The sequence below is a fragment of the Ascaphus truei genome, chromosome 2 (genome assembly GCF_040206685.1).
Source record: "Ascaphus truei isolate aAscTru1 chromosome 2, aAscTru1.hap1, whole genome shotgun sequence".
NCBI lineage: Eukaryota > Metazoa > Chordata > Amphibia > Anura > Ascaphidae > Ascaphus > Ascaphus truei.
In genome coordinates, this window is record NC_134484.1 from 412,377,775 (window position 1) to 412,399,218 (window position 21,444).

Here is a 21,444-nt window from a genome sequence, read left to right on the forward strand (position 1 = left end):
TCTATATGGAAAACACTGAATTGCTGAAGTCCAGAAACTTTACGAGATCCCAGGCTGCATGGATTTACTGGGGGAGGTCATGTCAAACATGCAGCATGATTTATTTTTTAAATAAGTGATTAAGGTTATAGATCAGGGGGAGGAGTAGATGTGCTGTAGTTTACCTAGATTTTAGTAAGGCATTTCACACTGTCCCACATACAGTAGAAGACTGATAAACAATTTGCAATGCTTAGGTTTATATTGTAAGATATTTGAATAGATAAATGGAGTTCACAAAGTATAATATAGACATAGCACTGTAATAATCTGCTCTAAGAAGAATTATTCTAGGAAGGTGGTGCAGCGAGAACAGAGAGGGACCCTAAATCCCACAAAAATTCAAACAAAATACACAAATGATTCCCAACACTGGTACTGGGAATCATTTGTGCACTTTGGATAAATGGAGTACATTCAGAGCAGGAACAGGTGACCAGTGCAGTATCTCAGGGATGTGCACTGGAACCTGTGCTTTTTAACATCTTTATTAGGAATATTACAAATGCTATGGAAGGGAATGTATGACTTTTTGCAGATGACACAAAGATCTGCAACAGGGTTGACACTCCAGTGGGGGGCGGGGGGACGGCAGAGTGATTAAGCTCTAAAATGTGTTTCTTATGCCAGAACCCCATGTCTACTTTCTGACTATTCTGTTTCTTTGTTGAATCACATTTCTAAATGTGATTATTACACTCACTATAAAGAATGATTTTTTTTTCATTCTCTTTAAACTTTTCTCTTGGCCATGGAAAACCCAAGTATCTGATACCCACTGTGATGGGATTTCCTTCAATGTAAAGAAGACTATTGTTACTTACAACTGGATGGAGATCAGAATAATACTTATTAAACAACTACACATAAATAAACTGTAACTTACAAGGTTCCTGGGCCTGAATAATCCAGGTGCAATTCTGATTGTTTGGGTAGTTGGCAGGATATAATGGAGAGGAAATAGCTGCGCCAATCGAATCAGTGGTGATTACGCTTCCACATGCTTGAAAAGAGAGGAAATAACCCAAGGTCAGACCCCCATAGTATAGTTAAGTCTTCTCTCGTACTACTATAAAAGCTTTAGTGCCAATTACTTAAAACTTTAAATTAACTTTGAACTTCTTTGATGGAAAAACACTGCACTGTACCTGGTGGCTCAAGAAACTCAAATGGCAAAGTCCCACTTCAATGCATTAACAATGCAAAGATAATGGGCAATACAGATGCTTGTTAAAGCTTTCTTGGAATGCTTTGGGCATAAGTGAATTATTGGGGTTAATAAAAAGTCATTACAATAAAATACTTGGTCTCAGATGCAAAGAGATGCTTGCCTTCAGTGAAGCGAGCGCTGAATCCCCTGTGCTGGTTACTGTGATCAGAACGCAGTCGAACAAACATTGTGTTTTGAGTTGATGTGATTGCCCTGGGGAGTTGTCGTCCACACAGAACTCCAAGAGTCTGCGCGTCACTGTTTGGACCATCATATACCTGCAAAGAAATGGGCGAACAGTGTGTATCAACAGTAAAGTAATATGGATTGGCAGCAGAAGATGTCAAATTAATCTGAAACCACGAAAGGATAACAATAGGTATTGTTCATTATCATGGTAGCAATCTAATTTACAACTCAACTTAAGCGCAACTCTTCTGTAGAGCGTTTTGGGTTTGCTCTAGCTCAGGGGTGCGCAAACGTCTTGAGCTGCTCCCCCCTGCCCGGGAGCCACAGCAAACTCCAGTCAAAGCTACCAACAGGTCAGGTTTCCGGGATATCCCTGCTTCAGCACAGTTGGCTTTATATCTGACGAAGACTGAGCCACTGATTGAGCCACTTGTGCTGAAGCAGGGATATCCGGAAAATCTGACCTGTTAGTAGCACTTGAGGACAGGAGTTGGCTTCCCCTGCTCTAGCTGTAATTGTCACTACGCAAATGCCAACTTGGTGCCTAAAATCTTTACCCGCTAGAGAAGGGATTGTTCATCAAATTCTGTTTTAGTTCTACACCTGATGAAGGGCTCCCCCAAACAGTTGTGCTTCACCTCTGTAATAAAACCACTTCAAATGTCCTCTTGACTTTGGTTTCTATCCCTGTGTGCAGCAGACATCGATCTTGTTACAATTGGCTATCAAAGTCAAAGTCTGATGGTTATTTGCGAAAGTCTCTTGGCACCAAATTTGGTGCAAAACCAGTGCAAAGGAATTGCACCACATTTATTAAAGCAACATTTACAATTGATTTTAAATTGAATTAGGCACATTTTTTTATACAGCGCTTAAATATACAGCAAGTTACAACTAATGTTTAGGCACCAGCTTACAATTTGGGCAGAAATCTCCTCTCCTAATAAAACATTGGTATATTGTACTGTACAAGTATTCTAAGTATCTCTCTACATTTTTACCATATCAATTCAACTTGAAGTACCATAACATATCCGTGTAAATGTTTAATGGAATTTTTCTTTACCAACATAACCAAAATAACACAAGAACATTATTTTGTTTTATATGTCCAAAGGTGTCCCCCTGGTCTTATACACTTGTGACATAAACATGTATTTATATATTTATTTATATAGCACAATGTACACAGCACTTTACAAGAAGACAATTGAACAGAGAATTGTAATACAATAAAAACAACAAAACATAAAGCACACAATGGAAAAGGGAATTCCTTCCCCAGAGACCTTATAATCTAATACGCAAGTTGGAAATTTTACAGAGGCAGTAGGGGAAGGAGTAAGTGCAGTGCATGGCAGTGCCTGACCAGGATAATTCATAAGTGTCTCTGTGGCGAGCTCTGCTCATGAGTCCAGACTATTGAAATGCTTCATTTAGAAGATCTTATTTGATGGGGGTGAGAAAAGGTGGGTGTCATTTACTGAGTGTGAGGACGTTCTACTGGTAGTGAGAAGTGAGGAACAAAGAGAAAGCAGTAGTGGTGGACAGGAGATCACTATGAGCTGAATACAGGAGGCGTCCAGTGGTATAGTGAAGTATTGAAGCTGAGACATCGGGAAGAACAGACAGATGTACTGTAGAGCCTTTGTGAAGAGGAGAACATTGTAGGTGATACAGAACTCGATAGGAAGTCAGGAGAGGGATTTAAGGACAAGATAAACAGACACTGTTCTGGAAGAAAATGTAATAAATCTAGATTCAGCATTTTGGATAGATTGCAGGGGGGAAGCAGGGAGAGCTGATAACAGTAGGTTCCAATAATCAAGACAGGAGAGAATACGGGCATGCATTAGCATTTTAGCAGTAGTGACAGAGGAAAGGGCAGTTTGTGGCACTGTTCTGGAGGGAGAAGGGAGACGTTTCAGCAAGAGCATGAACGTAAATGGAAATATAGAGGGATGTTAAGGTTTAAAGTTGATGCCAGGGATATGTGGTCAATGTAGGTCTTCAAAATAGCGAGGAGAACAGGTGGGAGGAAATGAATGGTGGCAATGATAAAAAGTGATGGTAAGAGATCAGATGGGGGGAGATTGAAAAATCAGAAAGGGAACAGTTTTCAGTAAAAACAAGATCTAAATAGTGGCCATCGTTGTGGGGGGTTGAGTCTGCCCAATGATGGAGACCAAAGGAGAAGGCTAGAGGGAGATAATGATATACCAGGAGATAAAAGGACCATCAATGTGACAGTTGAAGTCCCCCAGTAAGAGAGTGGGAAAGCCAGAGGAGAAAATGAAGGAAAGCTAGGATTCGGTGGAGACGGGGGGTTTAGATGTAGGCGGCTGGTAGATGACAACCATATGCTGAGAGAGAGGGTAGAAAAGCTAAAAAGAATGAATCTCAGTAAAATAAACTTATAAGAATAGAGCATACGGAGGAGCTAACATTGGCAGCAGGAAGGGAGAAGGAGACCTACAGTGCCCCTCCACCCCAGCTATTGGAGCAATTGGAGTATCAGCTGTGAGTTGGAAACCGTCAAGTGAAACAGCAGCATCAACAGCAGAGTCACATTCGAACACATTTTCCCATCTCTACTTACATAAGGACTCGTCTGCTGCCTCTAATGCCAATTGTGGCTGCTGTCAGGGCCTCTCTCGCCACATACCCAAGGCAAACCAAAACATGGATTTGCTTAGATTCCATTTTGGCCCATAGAGACAAAACAAGCCACACTTAATACAAATCTGATTTTACTTTCCCTATTCTGCTCATATCTGCTTCTATTTGAAAATCAAGTTACAGAGTTATCCAATTCTTACCTAATCTCTATTAGTACTAATGAGAAAACAATACCTGCAAATATTTCCTTATTTTCAGACTATGAACAAAAATTATTTTCAATTCATGAGGCCTATGTACGTATTTTATTAATATCATATTTGAATTTTTTTAGCATTAGTTAAAAAGTCATTCATAAACTGTGCGTCGTTCGTTGACGTGTTGTCATTGTCAATTTAAATTAAAGCACAAAAGTAAGTGCAGTTTTTAAATGTATAACTGGTATTAGTAAATAAAAATAGTTTATGTAGTATTATTTACAAAAGTCATTCTGTGAACATAATATATTTTGTTAACATATATAGTAGAGGCAACTCTTATTCGAACAAAAACCAGTGGCAATTCCCCAAAAAACCCAGGAAACACCCAGGTACATTCTGAATACATGCCTTAAACTTTCCTTAAACTAGCCCCAGCATTTCTGCATTGATTAATGGCCTATCAGATTAACAGCGGGGGTCCCTGGCAGTCCCATTCAAACTGAATTGGAATGCCAGGGATCCCTGCTGTGTTAATCCTATGGGTCGTTAGTCAATGCAGAAATGCCTTAAACGTGCCTCAAACTAGCCCAGAACATACCCAGCACATACCCAGCACATACCCAGCACATACCCAGCACATACCCAGCACATACCCAGCACATACCCAGCACATACCCAGCACATACCCAGAATGTAACCTGGCTAGTTTACGGCAAATGTTAGAATAAACGTTGCCTCTACTGTAACCGATGAATCTCCGTGTAGGAGGGAAACGCGTAGGGCATTCAGCGTAGTGACGTCATCTGGGAGGAGACTGGGAGTAGTGTACCGTTGGTAATTGTGTCCTCCACGAGGTTGCTACAAGCTAACTATATGCAGTCTGGCAATTGTGTGCTGTTTGAGCTCCTTATGCTGCTTGGCAATTGTGTGCTGTTTGAGCTCCTTATGCTGCTTGGCAATTGTGTGCTGTTTGATATCCTCATTTCATCTGGCACCGCCGTGTGCATTCACTGTATGTACCGTCTAATATCATTGCTGACTACACTGCATCATATTCTGCTATGTTTATCACTTTTTGCTGTATTATACATTTAGAGGTTTACATGTGGCCAGCACTACCTGATATGGTTACTCTTGCATAGACATTGGTGCATTGCTATTTTAAGCATTAGCACCACTACACTGTCATTTGCAAATCACTATTTATAGTATACAGTGCAACTATAGGCTATACCTCCCTTGGGTATATTACATCTCACCACAGGTTGTTGACAGCACTTAGACACATTGCAGTATTGCTGACAGTGGGTTGTCAGTCTATCATACCAGCATTAACATTGGCAGCTATCTCTACAGCACACAAGTACTTTACTCTACACGCCATTGATATCTCTATTTGTAGTTATATATTGACACACTACTATTTAGTGTGTAGAGTTGTTGTCCTGCATAGACTCAATCCACATACAGTACCACCAACCCATGATTGTGTTGGAACCTCTGTGCATACATTAGTGGTAAGGAGGTATTACATAACACTGTCTTGTGATATATGAGGGTACTATTTATCTGTTATTCCACCTGGGTCTGTTATAACCTTTACATTTGATATCAACATTGTAGGTTACTATAGCAGGTTAGTTCCACGTCAGGCAATCATAGGTTGGTTTGCTCGGTATGCTTTGCCAGTGACTGCATTTTATACCTGTACTAGTATTAGACATCTTAGTAATATATACAGAGGCACTCATGAGGTACAATTGCCCTATCATGGATAGGTGTCTTTAGGTGGAAACATTGCATACTTGCCCTTCCTAGTAGGTGGTTAGTATACACTTGGCAATACACCTTTAGCTCAACCCTACCACCCCTGCCCCACTCCCACCCTATTTTTATTACACCAATTACACATTATGACTTTCATGCATGTAGACTTTATTTTAATATGATACCTAATAAATGCTATGTTTCAATAGTCCCCGAGTGCATCTACTAGTGAGCTTCTAGCTAGAGAGATGGTGTAAATACACCGTTCTCTCTATTTTTTGATTAAACATATAACCGTGCTGCATCATATACAAATTTGGTTGATACATAGAAAATTCTACTCTCACTATATAGACTTTTTAGGATAAGGGGCAAAATCTATATAATCCAAAGCGGACATTTTGATCCCCAAATCCCCATTGAAATTCCCCAAACAAAAGATTCGGCCTATATAAAATTGATCACTTAAGGTGTGCATTGAAGGGGAAAAAATCAGTACACACAAGCGCTATACAATTAGTGATTTACGTGTGTCAATTTTATACAAAAAATGTAATTAACCCCTAGAAGTGACAATATAATAGTTAGTTAGTCATATCTTTGTTGTGTTTCCATAAATATCACAGTTCATTTCTCCTTTTATTTATTTCGACCTGGGTTGAAATTGTTTAAAAATGAATAGCGCTGTCAAAAGTTAGATAAACAGGAACTCTTAAAACTGAGTTACGCTGACCAGAGTGTCAGTAATGTAAAAGTGACAAGTAAATGGCAGATTATTAACTGCTTGTGTTCCAGAGGGATCTGCAACAGAGTGCAACAGAACACATACAGTAATTCATCTTTTGTTGAAGTTTTGTCTTTGTTTCCAAAATTGAGCCACAAAGCAGGGCAGAGTCGCAACAAAGAACAATAAATCATAAAGAATTATTAATGTGTTCATAATTTGTATCTATTCAACCTGAGGCTATGAAGGCAACGGGTGCACAGAGCGGTATTCTCATCTTATGCCTCTCTGCATTAGTGTATTCAAACAGTAATCCCCCCAAAACTCTTTGTTTTTATTTGTTCCTTAGCACAGTGGTTCCCAACTCCAGTTCTCAAGAACCCACAAAAAGTCAGGTTTTAATGATATCCCTGCTCGAGGAGAGGTAGTTCAATTAGTGGCTCAGTCATTTTGACTGAACCACCTGTGCTGAAGCAGGGGTATCCATAAAACCTGACCTGTTGGAGGAACCACTGCCGTAGTAGAACGGGGGGTTCCCACAGAGTAAAACTGTAGTGTACCCAGCTCCGGGGAACCCTGGTGCCGGTAAATGTAATTTTTACATTGTGTTTGGTTCTGGAAAAAAACTACAAATATGGCCACAAGAATCAACAGTAAAGCTGTGGCATCTTCTGGGGTTTTTTGTGGCTTTCTATTGGCCACTGAAGCAATGGCTGACTTGGTGGCCATATTGTTTAATTTAGATTCTAGGGTTCATTTACAGACAACTTGGGGTTCAGAGCACCAAGGTTGATCTAAGGTAAAAACAAACCCTCCCCATGGAGTTGTGCTTTAAAGGTGTATTTCTGCCTGGGTCGTTTTCTGGTTTGTATTTTGTATTAGGGGGAAGCAGGGAGTCTCCTGAACTGAGTTAATTTCAGCTCTGGGGACTCCATGCTTCCCGAGATACTTACTTCCGTAGATCATGCTGGTAGCAGCCCCGGCTGGGCACGCAATATGGCCCTTTAAAGGGCCCGCATCACGCTGGGCCAATAGGAAGCCGCAACAGCATCTGCCCGCGTGACATGAGACCTTTAAACTTGCAGGAGATACTGGCATGAGCCACGTATCTCAGGAAGTAGCGGGTCAGCAGAGCTGAAATTAATGTGGTTCAGCTCCAGAGACGATGAAAAAGTGCCCCAAAACAGGGAGCACTGTGAAGTCTCGCTCAGCCAAAGCTGAAAGTCTAGGTGCTAAACAGGGGTAATATGCTAGTTGTAAACAGGGGGTAGAGAAAAAGAAAAGCCCAGATTGTTGCACACTATATGAAGTAATAGACAATTAGTGCAGTGATAAATTAAATGAACCTAAAAAATAGCTTTTAATAGATATTGGCTAAAATATGTGTAAGTAAGACAGGCATGCACATACAATAAACAGACAGGTGGTGCAGTTACCATCGCAAATTACTTTAAATTAAGTGAAGATCCACAATTGAATCAGCCTGAGGTAGACACTATGGGGCCTATTCTATAAGTATCCATAAAAAAAAATCGCTGGGCCAGTTACACCGCCAGTTTTTTGAGCGTTATTATCACGGTATTCAGAAAGCCTCGAATACCTGCGATAGCAAAATGCCCAAAACTGGCGAGAAGCCAGCGACGTGATGTTCGCCTTTCTCAAAAGGGCTCACCAGGCGACCTACTGCGATCTGGCTGGCGCATATCTCACTAGGGATCGCAAGATTTTAATTCAAATGTTACTACTAGTGTAGATGAGCAGGGGGTCTCTGAAGCTTCCGGTCCTGTGTTGATTCAGGTCCGGGGACCCCCTGCTTCCCGAGATACAGGCCCCGTTATGGGGTGCCGGTATCTCCTATGCATTTAAATGTCTTGCGTCACGTGACCGTGGCATTTAAATACATAGGAGATACCGGCACCCCATAATGATGCCTGTATCTCGGGAAGCAGGGGGTCCCTGGACCTCAAATCAATGAGGTTCTGCTCCGGAGACCCCCTGCTCACATAGACTAGAATTAACATTTTTATTAAAAGAGCTTCATTACCGTAGCGGCTAGACACTAAGGCAATGAAGGGGTTAAACCTCAATAGATTGTTTCTTGGGGCAGAGGGGGTGGATGAACGGGGTAGTAGTCCCAGGGTGGGTGGTTAGGCCTGCCTGGAAGGTTGCGGAGGAGTTAACCCCTTCACTACCATAGTAGTGGGAACCACTATGGTAATGAAGGGTTTAACCAGTCCCGCTACCAACCCTTCCTGGTAGACCTAAACATCCACCCTTGGCCCCCCTTCACCCAATCCCAATACCCCCAAGAAACGAAAATAGATACAACAACCCTACTACCCACCTCCTCTATCCCCAACAACCACCCCCCCCTCCAACACATATAGTACAGTCATGAGCAAAATTACTATTATCCACATATGGATTCTAGCTCATTTGCCGATTATAAAATAAAACATTAGCCAGTCAGCATACATAAAGTAAATAAAACTTTCTACTTACCCCTGCCATCATGAAGGGCATCCTCATCAGCATCCTCCAGGTCCATGTCCTCTGTTGCCAGCAATTGTACTTGGAAAAAATACAATCTAATGGCCCCTAACCCCTTAATCACCTTAGCGATAAATAACCGCTGTAGTAATTAAGGGGTTAACCCAAGCTTACCCGCTACCCACCTGAGAGGCCTAACCACCCACCCAAGGGCCACTATAACCACCCTTTACCTATTGATTGACACTGTGGTACATCATACCCATATAAAATGGACATGATAAGCCACAATAGCAGTCAATGGCCAACCTATAAAAAAAATCATCAAGCCGAAAAGTACACAACAATAAAAGAAATAAAAAGCCTAATAGATACATTTTGTTCATGTGTACTATCACCAAAACAGCAAAATAATTAAAATGATGTTATTCCAAAACATAAGAATACAATTAAATAAACACCTATTCAACCAATTCAAGAAATAAAAGCACTAGCCAATAAATAAATTAAATAAATAAAACCACTAGCCAACAAAAGAATTAATTAATTTAAACCGCTAAGCAACCCTAAAATGTACTAAAAACAAGCCATCCAAATTCCAAACAATTTAATCAAAACAATAAACAGAAATAGAAAAAATAATCAATTCTTAACCAGCATTTGCCAAAAAATGCATTGCCTATCACTGTATTTATCTGTACCCTAAAGGAGCATAGATTAATACATTAGCAGTTAATGGGCAAAGATTATTACATTAGCAGTTAATGGGCAATGAAAAACATAAAAATAAATGCAATCAGAAAACCTGAAAAAAGAAATGTACATACATTCAATATTTATCTTACCATTTGAAGTCTTCCCCCTCCGAATCCCGGCGTATCAGGAAGCTCTCGACCCGCGACATCATCACCCGCAATCCGTCTCCATCCTCCTTGAAGAACAGCATCAGGTACCAAAATCTTTTTTTTCATCTTCTTTCTCCTTCTATCTTCATCTGTCTTTATTTTCTTCTTTTCTTTAGTCTTCTATCTTCTTTCTTTCAATCCAAAACCCCATGGTAAAGCCAAAACGGATGTTGCCACATCGAGATCTTCCGCTAAAATTAGACGTATTGGCCCTTATATAGGGCCTGTGACGTCACATTTTAGGGTCAGATGGTACAGCTCCAATCCAATTGGATGCTGTATCATGTGACCGGCATTTTTTTTTTCTTTTAAGGATGTGACGTCATCTCCAAGGGAGGTACGTCACATCCTTAAAACCACATGGCTATTTCACATGGTATTACAGTCAATGGGATTGAAGACAATCCCATTGGCTCCTGTACCATGTGATATGTTCCATTAGTTAAAAAGGATGTAACATCACTTTAAGCAACTTCTCACCAGCCTCACACCAGGAAAACGTTTCCTGGCATGAGGATTTTGTGAGAAACTCGCCCTTCTAGAGCCGCGATAGGCCTCGATAAGCTAATCGATGCTACAAGAATTGCGCGAGTTTCAAAACCTGCCGATAAGTGGCTTATCGCCGCTCACCCAGTGATGTATTTTGGACGGCAGAAAAAATTGTCGATTTATGCCTTTATTGCCCACTTATCTCCTCTTACAGAATAGCAGTAGGCATTTTGGCTGAAAAGGCCTTGATAAGTGGCTTTTTGAGGCTTATAGAATAGGCTCCTATTAGTCTACTCACCATTATTACTGGGAGAAGTGACTGAATGTCACTGCAGTAAAGAGAACAGTTAGTGCATATAAAATAAGATTAGCTAAGGTTAAAAGAGGCAGCTGTCTCTAGGCTGGACTATACTGGCTAATATCTCCTACAGTAAATAGGTAAAGAGAGAGAAAAGTTTGGAGAAAAGTGAAGAAGAGATGGTACCGATATAGAGTGCTCTATCTGTAGTCAAGCTAAAATAAATCTCTCTCTTTTATGGAACACAAGATCCACGCATCTGTCTGTTTATTGTATGTGTATGTCTGTCTTATTTACACATCATATTTAAGTTAATTTCAATTAAAAGCTATTTTGTTTAGTATAATTTCCTTTATCACTACACTAATTGTCTATTATTTCATATAGTGTGCCACAATCCGGGGTTTTCTTTTTCTCAGATCCAGAGACACCTGCTTCACATCTATATTACAATTAACATGACCCAACTGAGAGCAAAAAACAGAGCACTGCACAAATGAAACCTTTATGTTCATACACAAAACCTCTATCTTCATGCAGCTTGATTTTTAATAAGTAGAAACCCATCATTATTTCTTGCAGTAGTAAATCAGTTAAACATAAGGCATGCACTGAAGAGTTAGAAACAGCAGAGCCTAACCCTATACAATTGTCAAAATCAATACAGTACATGCTGATGTAAAAAAGCTACCTCAATGAATACTGTAGGTGCTTAGCATTTAGCAATGTCAAAAAGATACCATGCAAGCAATGGTTGCTGCAAAATGATACATTGTGTATGGAAAACAAGAAGCAACATTTTGGTCCATTTGAGAGACTGTTGTTACAGTTAACAAACAACAATTAAGAGGTATCATTAATAACAAGAAGGCCCACACAGCAGTGTAACACAATGGATTTAGAAAACAATTTTTTTTCCATTAGGTTGATTTGGCTCCATTTGTTATGATGCTCATAAGGTGACATGAAGACATAAAAGCATTAAAAAGCATAAAAAAATTATAATAAAACAGTCTACTTGCACTTCCACTTTATGTACCATTTAGTGTTGCCTAAGATGGGTGGCACTTCTGGGATCGCTCATAGGGAAGCGATCCTGTGGTCGTGACCAGCCCCCACAGTGACATGAGCAGAAGTGGAGAAGGCTCCATTTCCGTTCACCATTCCAATAGAGCAGTGAACGCGATTGCCCCCCTCTCCAACCCTGACCTGCGATAACGTTTCCCCATGCGTACCCCTACCTGCTCTGCGCCTCGCCCCCCCTCCTCCCCACCCCTGCTCGACCCCAGCGTCAAATTATGTGCGGGGTCATGTGACATCACCTTGCCATGGTAACTTGACGTCACGTGACCCCGCGGCATCATTTGATGCCGGGCTACCAGGACGATGCGTCGTGGGAAGGTAAGTGTGTTATAGAGTCCTCGCGCGGTCCCCCATTTAATTTAAATGCCTGGGGGGAGAGCGTGGGACCTCTATAACCTCTGCCCCCCCAGAAAATCTTGCGCCCCCAGTTTGCGCATCGCTGCCCTAGACTATGAGCATTAATATCAGGACATTCCCTGCATGTCATAACTGCCCCTACTGTGGCAGCCCTCATAAGGGCACTGTAAGAGACGTGTTCAGAGGTACGCAATGGAGACTGTTTTAAGGTGAAATTAAAATAAGGCTTTATTGCGCCTGTTGCTTTAAACACAGCAAACATGTAAATCAGCAAACAAAATCCGCTCCACTCTGGAGTATATATACATTTGTGATCCAGTTCTCTCTAACTGCGTGGTTAGCCCAGCGATTCACCAGCCCAAATCATAGAGACATTCATATACTTAGATAGACCTAGATAATAGTCTTAAAAGAAAAGTCTTATCTGTTAGCTTGGTTGCTTCTTTGTTCTCCTGGTGTCCACACCGTGTGTGATAAGGCAATGTCAGGATCCAGGTATAGAAGTATTATCCCCTGTGTCTTGTTGTCAGCTTGCAGTCTCTTTTGGCAGGCTCAAGACATCTGTCTCCTTGTTCAGCCCAGTTGTGGACTAAGGAGTCTCCCTTCCTGTTTCAGAGGCAGGCTTTTTCTAACACCTGTAATCAGCCAGGTGGTGTTAGTTAATTGCCTACCAGCAGTTAACCACCACACTGCTGGATTAGAGGCACATTTGTGAACAGGGATAAGTCCTCTGTTACAGGCACCCTAAGGGTTAACAACTGTCTTGAAGACAAACACTGTTATTGCCTGGGAATTACTGATGAATTCAACACATTCAGTTCTGGAGGGCCCTTTAATGCAATGAAATGTGATGTGCACCCCAGTGCGTTATTGCATGCGCTGCAGCAGATCCCTCCAGCACTAAAGGTGTTTAAAAAGGTAGTTTAATCATTTCAACCATTTTATACGATGCAACATGACATTACTTTCTGGCCTGATTTTTCTTTCCTGTGACTGAGATTGAACTCAGCCATCACCTCCCCTGTCAGTATCAACACTGCCAACGGTTCTGTGAGCTGCAAGTTTCCCACTATCAGAACTAGGGGAATCCCATGCTTTGTTTCAGACTATACATTGTGGGTCTATGCTGGGATGCTCAAAACTAACCCCTGGTTGGACAGTAAAATGCTCCCATTTCCAGAATTCCTGGGCAATTCCCGTCTTCAAGGGCCACACACAGGTCAGGTTTTCAGGCTATCCCTGCTTCAGTACAGGTGGCAAAATCAGTGCCATTCGAAGTCTGCACCACCTGTGCTGAAGCAGGGATATTCTGAAAACCTGACCTGTTGGTAGCCCTTGAGGACTGGAGTTGCCCACCCCTGCGTTAACGCCTCTGAGCACTAGGCATCATACACTTAGAACTAAACTCTTTGTTAACTTCTTTAAATCTTGCTAAATGCCATTTGTAAGGCAATTAGTCATACTGAATTACACAGTATGTGAGTCACAATGCAATATTAATAAGGTTTATTTTAACCGAAAACTTGTGACAAGCAAAAAAAATCTAAGTTCCTTCTCTTTACTTCTTTAACTTGGTCAAAACAAATTGGCTGCAACTTGCTAATGAAAATAATTCAACTGCATGCTTGTAATATACGTGCCCTGTTAGTATGTTTGCATAAGTCACTCATTTGCCCCTTTGATATGCCTGCTATTTGTTACAGCAGAAGTTAAAACACTGCTATATCAGAGCATATCTGGAAACACATACAGTATACGCAAAAATAATAATACAATATTTCCCTTATACAGCATTGTATATAAAAGATTTCAGGCACCTCCAGTAAATCAACTTGGAATAGCCCATCCTGGTCACTTACTACAAAGAGGTAGTTTATCAAAGACATGATGCAGCAAGAATGCTAACAGGCAATGTATATGTAGTGCCGGACTGAGACCGGTCTGGACCGAGACACATATTTTGCCCCGGGCAGGCTAAAACTTTGTCGTCCCTCTTCCTGCAGCATCGCAATGTCACGTGGCAACACATTGCCATGACATGACACCACATGATGTCCGGTAGTCTTGGAAACGCGTCGCTACGTGATGTCGGGATACGGAAGGAGGAGGCGCAAAAAGGTAAGTGCAACATTCTTGAATTTTGGCCCCGCGCTGAGTTGGAGCCCACGGTGCCATTTGATGATGTCACGTCGGAGCAGTAGACATGGGACTCTGAGCGGCAGCGGGAGCAGCAAGGCACATTGACATTGATAAGGGCACTCGACTCCATGCCGCAACTCTATCAATGTCCTGTGTGGCTGACTGCCCTGGTTAATGTCCCATGCTGCTGCTGTCACCGCTCAGTCCCACTAGCACTCACCACTCCAACGCGCCATCTTTAAATGTCCTTCGATATTGACTCAGACATTTAAAGATTGAGCTGACACTAAACGCCCATGCAACGTGCATGCCCAACGCCGTGAGCGCGCCCGCACGCGCATCAGCGCATACTATATTACAAGCCTAAGGGAGAAGTCACAAGTAGAAAAGGGAAAGAAGCGAGTGTCTGGAGATGGGCTTTTTGATGTGCGCTTCAGGAGACCTGGGTTTACACATTGCACATCTTGGCTAGAGCATTATTAACGAGTTTTAGCAGCCTGATGATGTTACAGTAAATGGAGCCAAAGGTAGAAAATATACATAGCCCGGCAGCCGATTGCTACTGCAGCTCTATGAGAGATACGGGTACAGTCTGCACAGAAGAGGAGGATGTGTACTGCTTCAATCATTATAGTGAAATGCAATGAGTTTCAAGCAGAGGAGCCTGGTTCAAATCCTGGTGACCTTGGGCAAGTGACTTTACCTCCCTGTGCTTCTGGTACCCCAAATAGCTTGTAAGCTCTACGGTGCAGGAAGCTGTGCCTGCATAATTCTATGTACAGAGCTGTGAACACTGTCCGTGCTATACAAGAAACAAATATTATTATTTAGACCCTATATGCATGTTAGTTCACATGCATTTATTTGTGATTTCCCACTGTTTTCTTGTGTTCTCTGTATCACTAACTAAGTAACTAAAATAAGATGTTTGGATGTTGAATTTTGTCTCCCTGGATCAGTAATTGAGAACAAGTTATATTAAAGAAAGTGCCAGATATTTTGCTTGTTAAGATAGCTGTTTCAGCTTCATTTTAATGACTGATAGAAGGTGGTCTTAATACAGTGTGTATCTGTCAAGTTGCTTCACTGCACAGCCAGCATGGTAAGAGTCATGGATAATCATAACCTGGAATATTTATTAAAGATGGATTTAAAAATTACTTTTCTACTGTTACATATAGTAAACATTTGGTTCACAAAAATACTTTGTGAAGTGTTAGTCTTAAAGGAAACAGCAATGATATGGCAAAATTCCACTCAAATGTTCCCATGTGATCCAAATGTTTTTCTGTTTTATGCATCTGATGTCTTCACATAAAAAATCTGATGTGTTTGTCATAAAGGGATTAAGGGAGAGGGTGTCTGAAGAAGGAGAGTCCCAACAGGAAATCACAAAGCCTGCAAAAACCAACCCAGATAAGCAAGAAAGGGTGGAAGTCCCAAATACCAATTCTCCCACAATAGAGGAAGTGAAAATCGCACACAGATTTCCTCGGCTATCTATATTTTCCATCTGTATTGCATTGTAATTATATTGCAAAAATATTTTTTCAGCTACAAATCTGCTGCGAGAGCTTCAAACAATCTTTTCTCCTCCCCGTCGCACATTCTCCCGTTCTCACTGTTTCACAACTAACACAGCTCAGAGAGAGTGCTGTTTGTCCTCGCATAAAAACTGAGGCACCATGGGTAAAAAAAAACGCACTAGCTTTACAAAGAAATAAATCTGTGCACATGTTCCCACCCAATTTTACCCTAATTTTTCAGTTTGTTAAGTAGCAATCTAGAGTGGTTTGTCAGAAGCTAACATGCTAGTATACTCTTCTCGAAGTGATCGGCTTCACAGAAAGATGCTTGTTTGTAATATAAAACATGCAGGCAGAATATTTACTACCACAACAGCATGAGTATTACTGTACACCCAGTCCCAGAAAACAATAGTTTTAACCCTTTTGGAAAAACAAATAAAATACAATTGTAAAATAAATGTGATTGTCACAGGTTGTTAAAGGTGTGCACAAAAATATTTTAAGTGTGAACTGATCTAAGGGTCTGAACTCATCTAATGACAGCAAGGTATATTTGAACAGCCATGTGCATTTGTAAATGCAATATAGAGTAGTCAGATACCAAGGTCCATTGTTGTTTCAAATGTGATGCAGTACTGTATAATCTTGTACATGTTGTGATGCTGTTTAATACTCTGTAAGTATTGGAATGGTTAACCACTGTTTGAGGGTAAACTACTGTAGCTATAACTACAAGTTCCATTTAAAGAGCCTAATACCACTGGTATTGCAACCCAGAGATAAATAACCCTCAATGCTTATTTATTTTATGGAATGGTACCTAAAACAAGAAGCTATTCAGTATATGTATCACACTCATCCAAAATGCTGCTTTGGCCAACAAATATTACTATGCCCCTTGGAATACAAGACAATATGATATTTAATTCTGGAGAACCATTGCACTTTCTGGGGCCTAATCTGGTAGTCTCGATAACTGATTTATCGAGGATTTTGAGCAGCTATCGCACAAAAAAATCAAGTAGCGATTCAGAAAGCCTTGATAAGTGGGTTCAATCGCACGGCGAAAGCATTTTTTTTCCATTTCTGGTTCCCGGCCAAACACGCCATGCGGTGTGCACCGGTAAGCCCAAAATCACAATTTGTATAAAATTGTGCAATTCTAGTAGCCTCGATGATGTCATCGGGCTTTAGAATTGCGATTTTAGCCAAGATTCTTCTCGTCACAAAAAGTTGTCGTAAAGGGAAAGAGGGACTTAGAAGAAAAAATGCATTTTTTTTTCTGTATCGGATTGAAGCTGGGAGTCTCCGGAGCTGATACCCATTAGTACCAGCACAGGAGACCCCAGGCATCAATCCCATCAATACAAATACATTTACTGGCAACTTCATTACCTTAGCGGCTAACCGCTAATGCAATTAATCGCTTAACTACCAGTGCCAGGTTTATTGTGGGTAGCGGGGGTGGGTGAAGATGGTGTTTGGCCAATGGTTGGTGTTTAGGCCTTGCGGGGGGGGGGTTGCGGGAGGAGTTTACCCCTCCATTACCCTAGCGGTTGATACTGCTAAGGTAATGAAGGGGTTAACCCCTCCCGCTACCCACCCGGTAGGTATTAAACACCCACCAAGGGCCAAATGCCACCTTCACCCATCCTCTCTAACCAAAATAAACATTCAAAAACACAACAACCCTAATACCCACCTCCTCTACCCCCAACAATCCCCACCCCCCAACACATACAGTACAGTAACGCGCAAAATTACTATTATCCAAATATGGTTAATAGCTAATTTTCCCATTCTAAATAAAACATTAGCCAGCCAGCATAAATAAAGTAAATAATACTTGCACTTACCCCTGACAGGATGAAGGGCATCCTCATCATCATCCTCCAGGTCCATGTCCTCCGTTGATAGGAACAGAACAATACAAATACAATCTAATGGCCCCTAAACCCTTAATCACCTTAGCGGTTAATAACCTCTATAGTAATTATGGGGTTAACCCCTCCCTCACTACCCACCTGGGAGGCCTAACCACCCACCCCAGGGCCACTATCCCCACCCTCTACCCATTGATTGGCACAGTGATACATCATACCTATATAATATGGGCATGATAAGCCAGTATAGCAGTCAATGGGTAATCGGAAAAAAAAATCAACAAGCCCAAAAATACACAACAATAAAAGAAATACACAAGCACCTAAACACCACAAGAATAAAAGAACTAAAAAAACTAAACTAAACATCAATAAAATTAATCTAACACTAAAACACCAAAAGAATAAAAAATGTTATCCCAATAAACAATTAAATAAACAGCTAACCCAGGGGCTTTTTATGCCGAGCCCCCCTTTTCATCCATGAAATTTCTTGGGCCCCCCCTGCCTGATGTAATCAATCACATGAAAAAAAAAAAAAACCTTTATTAAACGGTATACAGTGTAAATACAAATACAGATCAGCCCCGTTATAGCTTAGTCCTCGGGGCCACCCGATCTGACCGCGCTATAACCGGGGTCGCGCTGTGAGTGTGCTGTGTGCAGTGAGTGTGTGCAGTGAGTGTGTGCTGTGAGAGTGTGCTGTGAGTTTGTGCAGTGTGTGCGCAGTGTGCTGTGAGTGTGTGTAGTGTGCTGTGAGTGTGTGTGCAGTGTGCTGTGAGTGTGTTGTGAGTATGTGCAGTGTGTTGTGAGTGTATGCGCAAAAAACACATACACCCAATCACAACCAACACAGGCACAACACACACACACTCAATCACAACCAAACACAGACACACACACTCAATCACAATACACACTCAATCACAACCAACACAGGCACAACACACACAAACTCAATCACACCACACACACTCAATCACACACACAAAATCATGTCACAGATTTCACCTGGGGGGAGGAAGTACTACTGTAAGCCTCCTGTACCTCCTGTCCCCCATGCTGCTGAAAACTGGGACGGGTAACACAGGAGGAGGAGGGGATGTCTGTGTGCAGGGAAGGAAAGCCAATCCCCTCTGACCAAGAGCAGAGAAGCAGCCTCAGCATGGAGCTTCTGGCCGCCCTTGCAAAGCTCTGCCCGCCCCCAGGTTTCCCCGCACGCAGCCCACGCCCCCCTAAGTTATCTTGTGCCCCCTTGTTTGCGCACCGCTGACCTAACCAACAGAACAAGAAAATAAATGAAACCTCTAACCACCAAACAATTAAATAAATTAAACAGCTAACCAACAAAACAATTAAATAAATTAAACCCCTAACCAATCCTAAAATATAATAGAAACAAGCCCTACAAAGACATAACAATTTAGTCAAAACAATAAACATAAATAGAAAAAATAACAATCAATTGTAAACAAGCATTTGCCAAAAAATGCATTGTCTGTCACTGTATTTATCTGTACCCTAAAGGTTCACAGATAATACATGAGCAGTCAATGGGCAATGAAAAACATAAAATGAAAAAAAATACAATAAAAAAACTATGAAAAAAGAAAATGACATACATTTAATATTTGTCTTACCTTTAGAAGTCTTTACCCTCCAAATCCCAGCGTATCAGGAAGCTCTCGACCCACGTCATCTTCCATCTTCTTCTGTAATTATTTTCTTCTTTTCTTATAATCCAAACCCCATGTTAAATCCAAAATGTATGTTGACTCATCGGCATCTTCAGCTAAAATGAGATGGAACAGGCCTTACTTATATAGGGCCTGTGATGTCACATGTTAGGGTCAGATGGTCCAGGTCCAATCCAATTGGGCTCTGTACCATGTGACTGGCTTTTTTTTTATTTTAAGGATGACGTCATCTCCAAGGGAGGTACGTTATATCCTTAAAGCCACATGGCAGATATCACATGGCACTACAGCCAATGGGATTGAAGACAATCCCATTTGTTCCTGTACCATGTGATAGGTTCAATTTGTTTGAAAGGATGTGACATGATCCCTTAAAGGGATGTCACTTTAAAAAATGGAACATATCACATGGTACAGGAATCAATGGGATTGTCTTCAATCCCATTGGCTGTAGTGCCACGTGATATCTGCCATGTGGTTCTAAGGATATAAGGTACCTCCCTTGGAGATGACGTCATCCTTAAAAAATAAAAGCCAGTCACATGGTACAGAGCCCCATTGGATTGGACTTGGACCATCTGACCCTAAAATGTGACACAAAAGGCCTTCTATAAGGCCTGTTCAATCCGTTTTGGATTTAACATGGGGTTTGGATTACAAGAAAAGAAGATTAGAGAAAAGAAGAAAATAATTACAGAAGGAGATGGAAGAAGATGGAAGAAGATGGAAGAAAGAAGATTTTTTTTTACTTGATGCTGATCATTGCGGCGGATTGTGGTGGATGACGTCGCGGGTCGAGAGCTTCCAGATATGCCAGGATTCAGAGGCTGAAGACTTCTAAAGGTAAGAAAAATATTGAATGTACGTCATTTTCCCTACGCATTTAAATGTCCCACGTCATGTGACCGGGACTTTTAAATGCATAGGAGTTACCGGCACCCCATAACGGGGCCTGTATCTCGGGAAGCAGGGGTCCCCGAACCTGAAATCAAGGCGATTCTGCTCCGGAGACACCCTGCTCACGTACACTAGTATTTAAATTTTATTAAAACACTCTGATCACTGGCGAGATATGTGCAGGTAGAAGGGGCTCTCTCTGTGCAGCTTGCAGCAGATCGCACGGCGAGAAATTTGGGAGGTTGAGATTAGTTTTTCTGCCTCGATAAGCGGTTTAGTCATTTTCAGCTGCATGGTTTGAGTTGGGTTCAGATTCTATCTGATTACGTGATAACTCAACTGACAAACAAACAGAGAACATGCCAAACCCTGCGATGTAGCAGCGAAATAATCAAGGCTACTAGAATAAGCCCCTCTGTCTTTTTGCTTTATCAAATTCCAAAGACAAGCCACAATTCATATTTTTTTTAATGCAGTTTCAAAGGATCCTTTGATTGCGTTGATGAAATGGTCTTTGAAATCAAATAATTGTATTTTTCAATGAGGATGATGAATGAAGTTCAGGCTGGCATCTCTTTATTATCTATGCTTTATAGTTTATAGTACAGACACTGCATGCATTCCATAGTATTTAGTGATGCTGAATGTGACACAGAAGGTCAGAGTTTTATACATATTCTACAGTATCAGGACCTCTTCAGCTCTGGTTTTCTACATTTACTTACTAAATAGCATTCTAGCACAAAGCATATGCTTAAAAAGCCATATGGACATATCTTTGAAAATGAGATTCACAAATGTGTACTATACAGTAGCTATATGTTCTCAGCTCATTCTGTCTGTCCTACAAAAGAATGGGTATTATTATTATTTGACTGCAATATATTGTAGCATTTAACAAGCATATTGGCATCAGCTATATACAGTAG

At 41.2% G+C, this 21,444-nt stretch overlaps 1 protein-coding gene across 1 annotated transcript in view; it reads right to left on the minus strand.

The window, feature by feature from the left end:
- Positions 1-21,444, minus strand: part of CUBN (cubilin) — a 312,445-nt gene that overhangs the window by 147,732 nt on the left and 143,269 nt on the right. The window contains exons 32-33 of the mRNA XM_075587495.1: positions 1,371-1,527; positions 926-1,042 (exon numbers count right to left, since the gene is read on the minus strand). Of these exons, the coding sequence (XP_075443610.1) occupies positions 926-1,042; positions 1,371-1,527 (274 nt within the window). The remainder of the gene's footprint in view (positions 1-925; positions 1,043-1,370; positions 1,528-21,444) is intronic.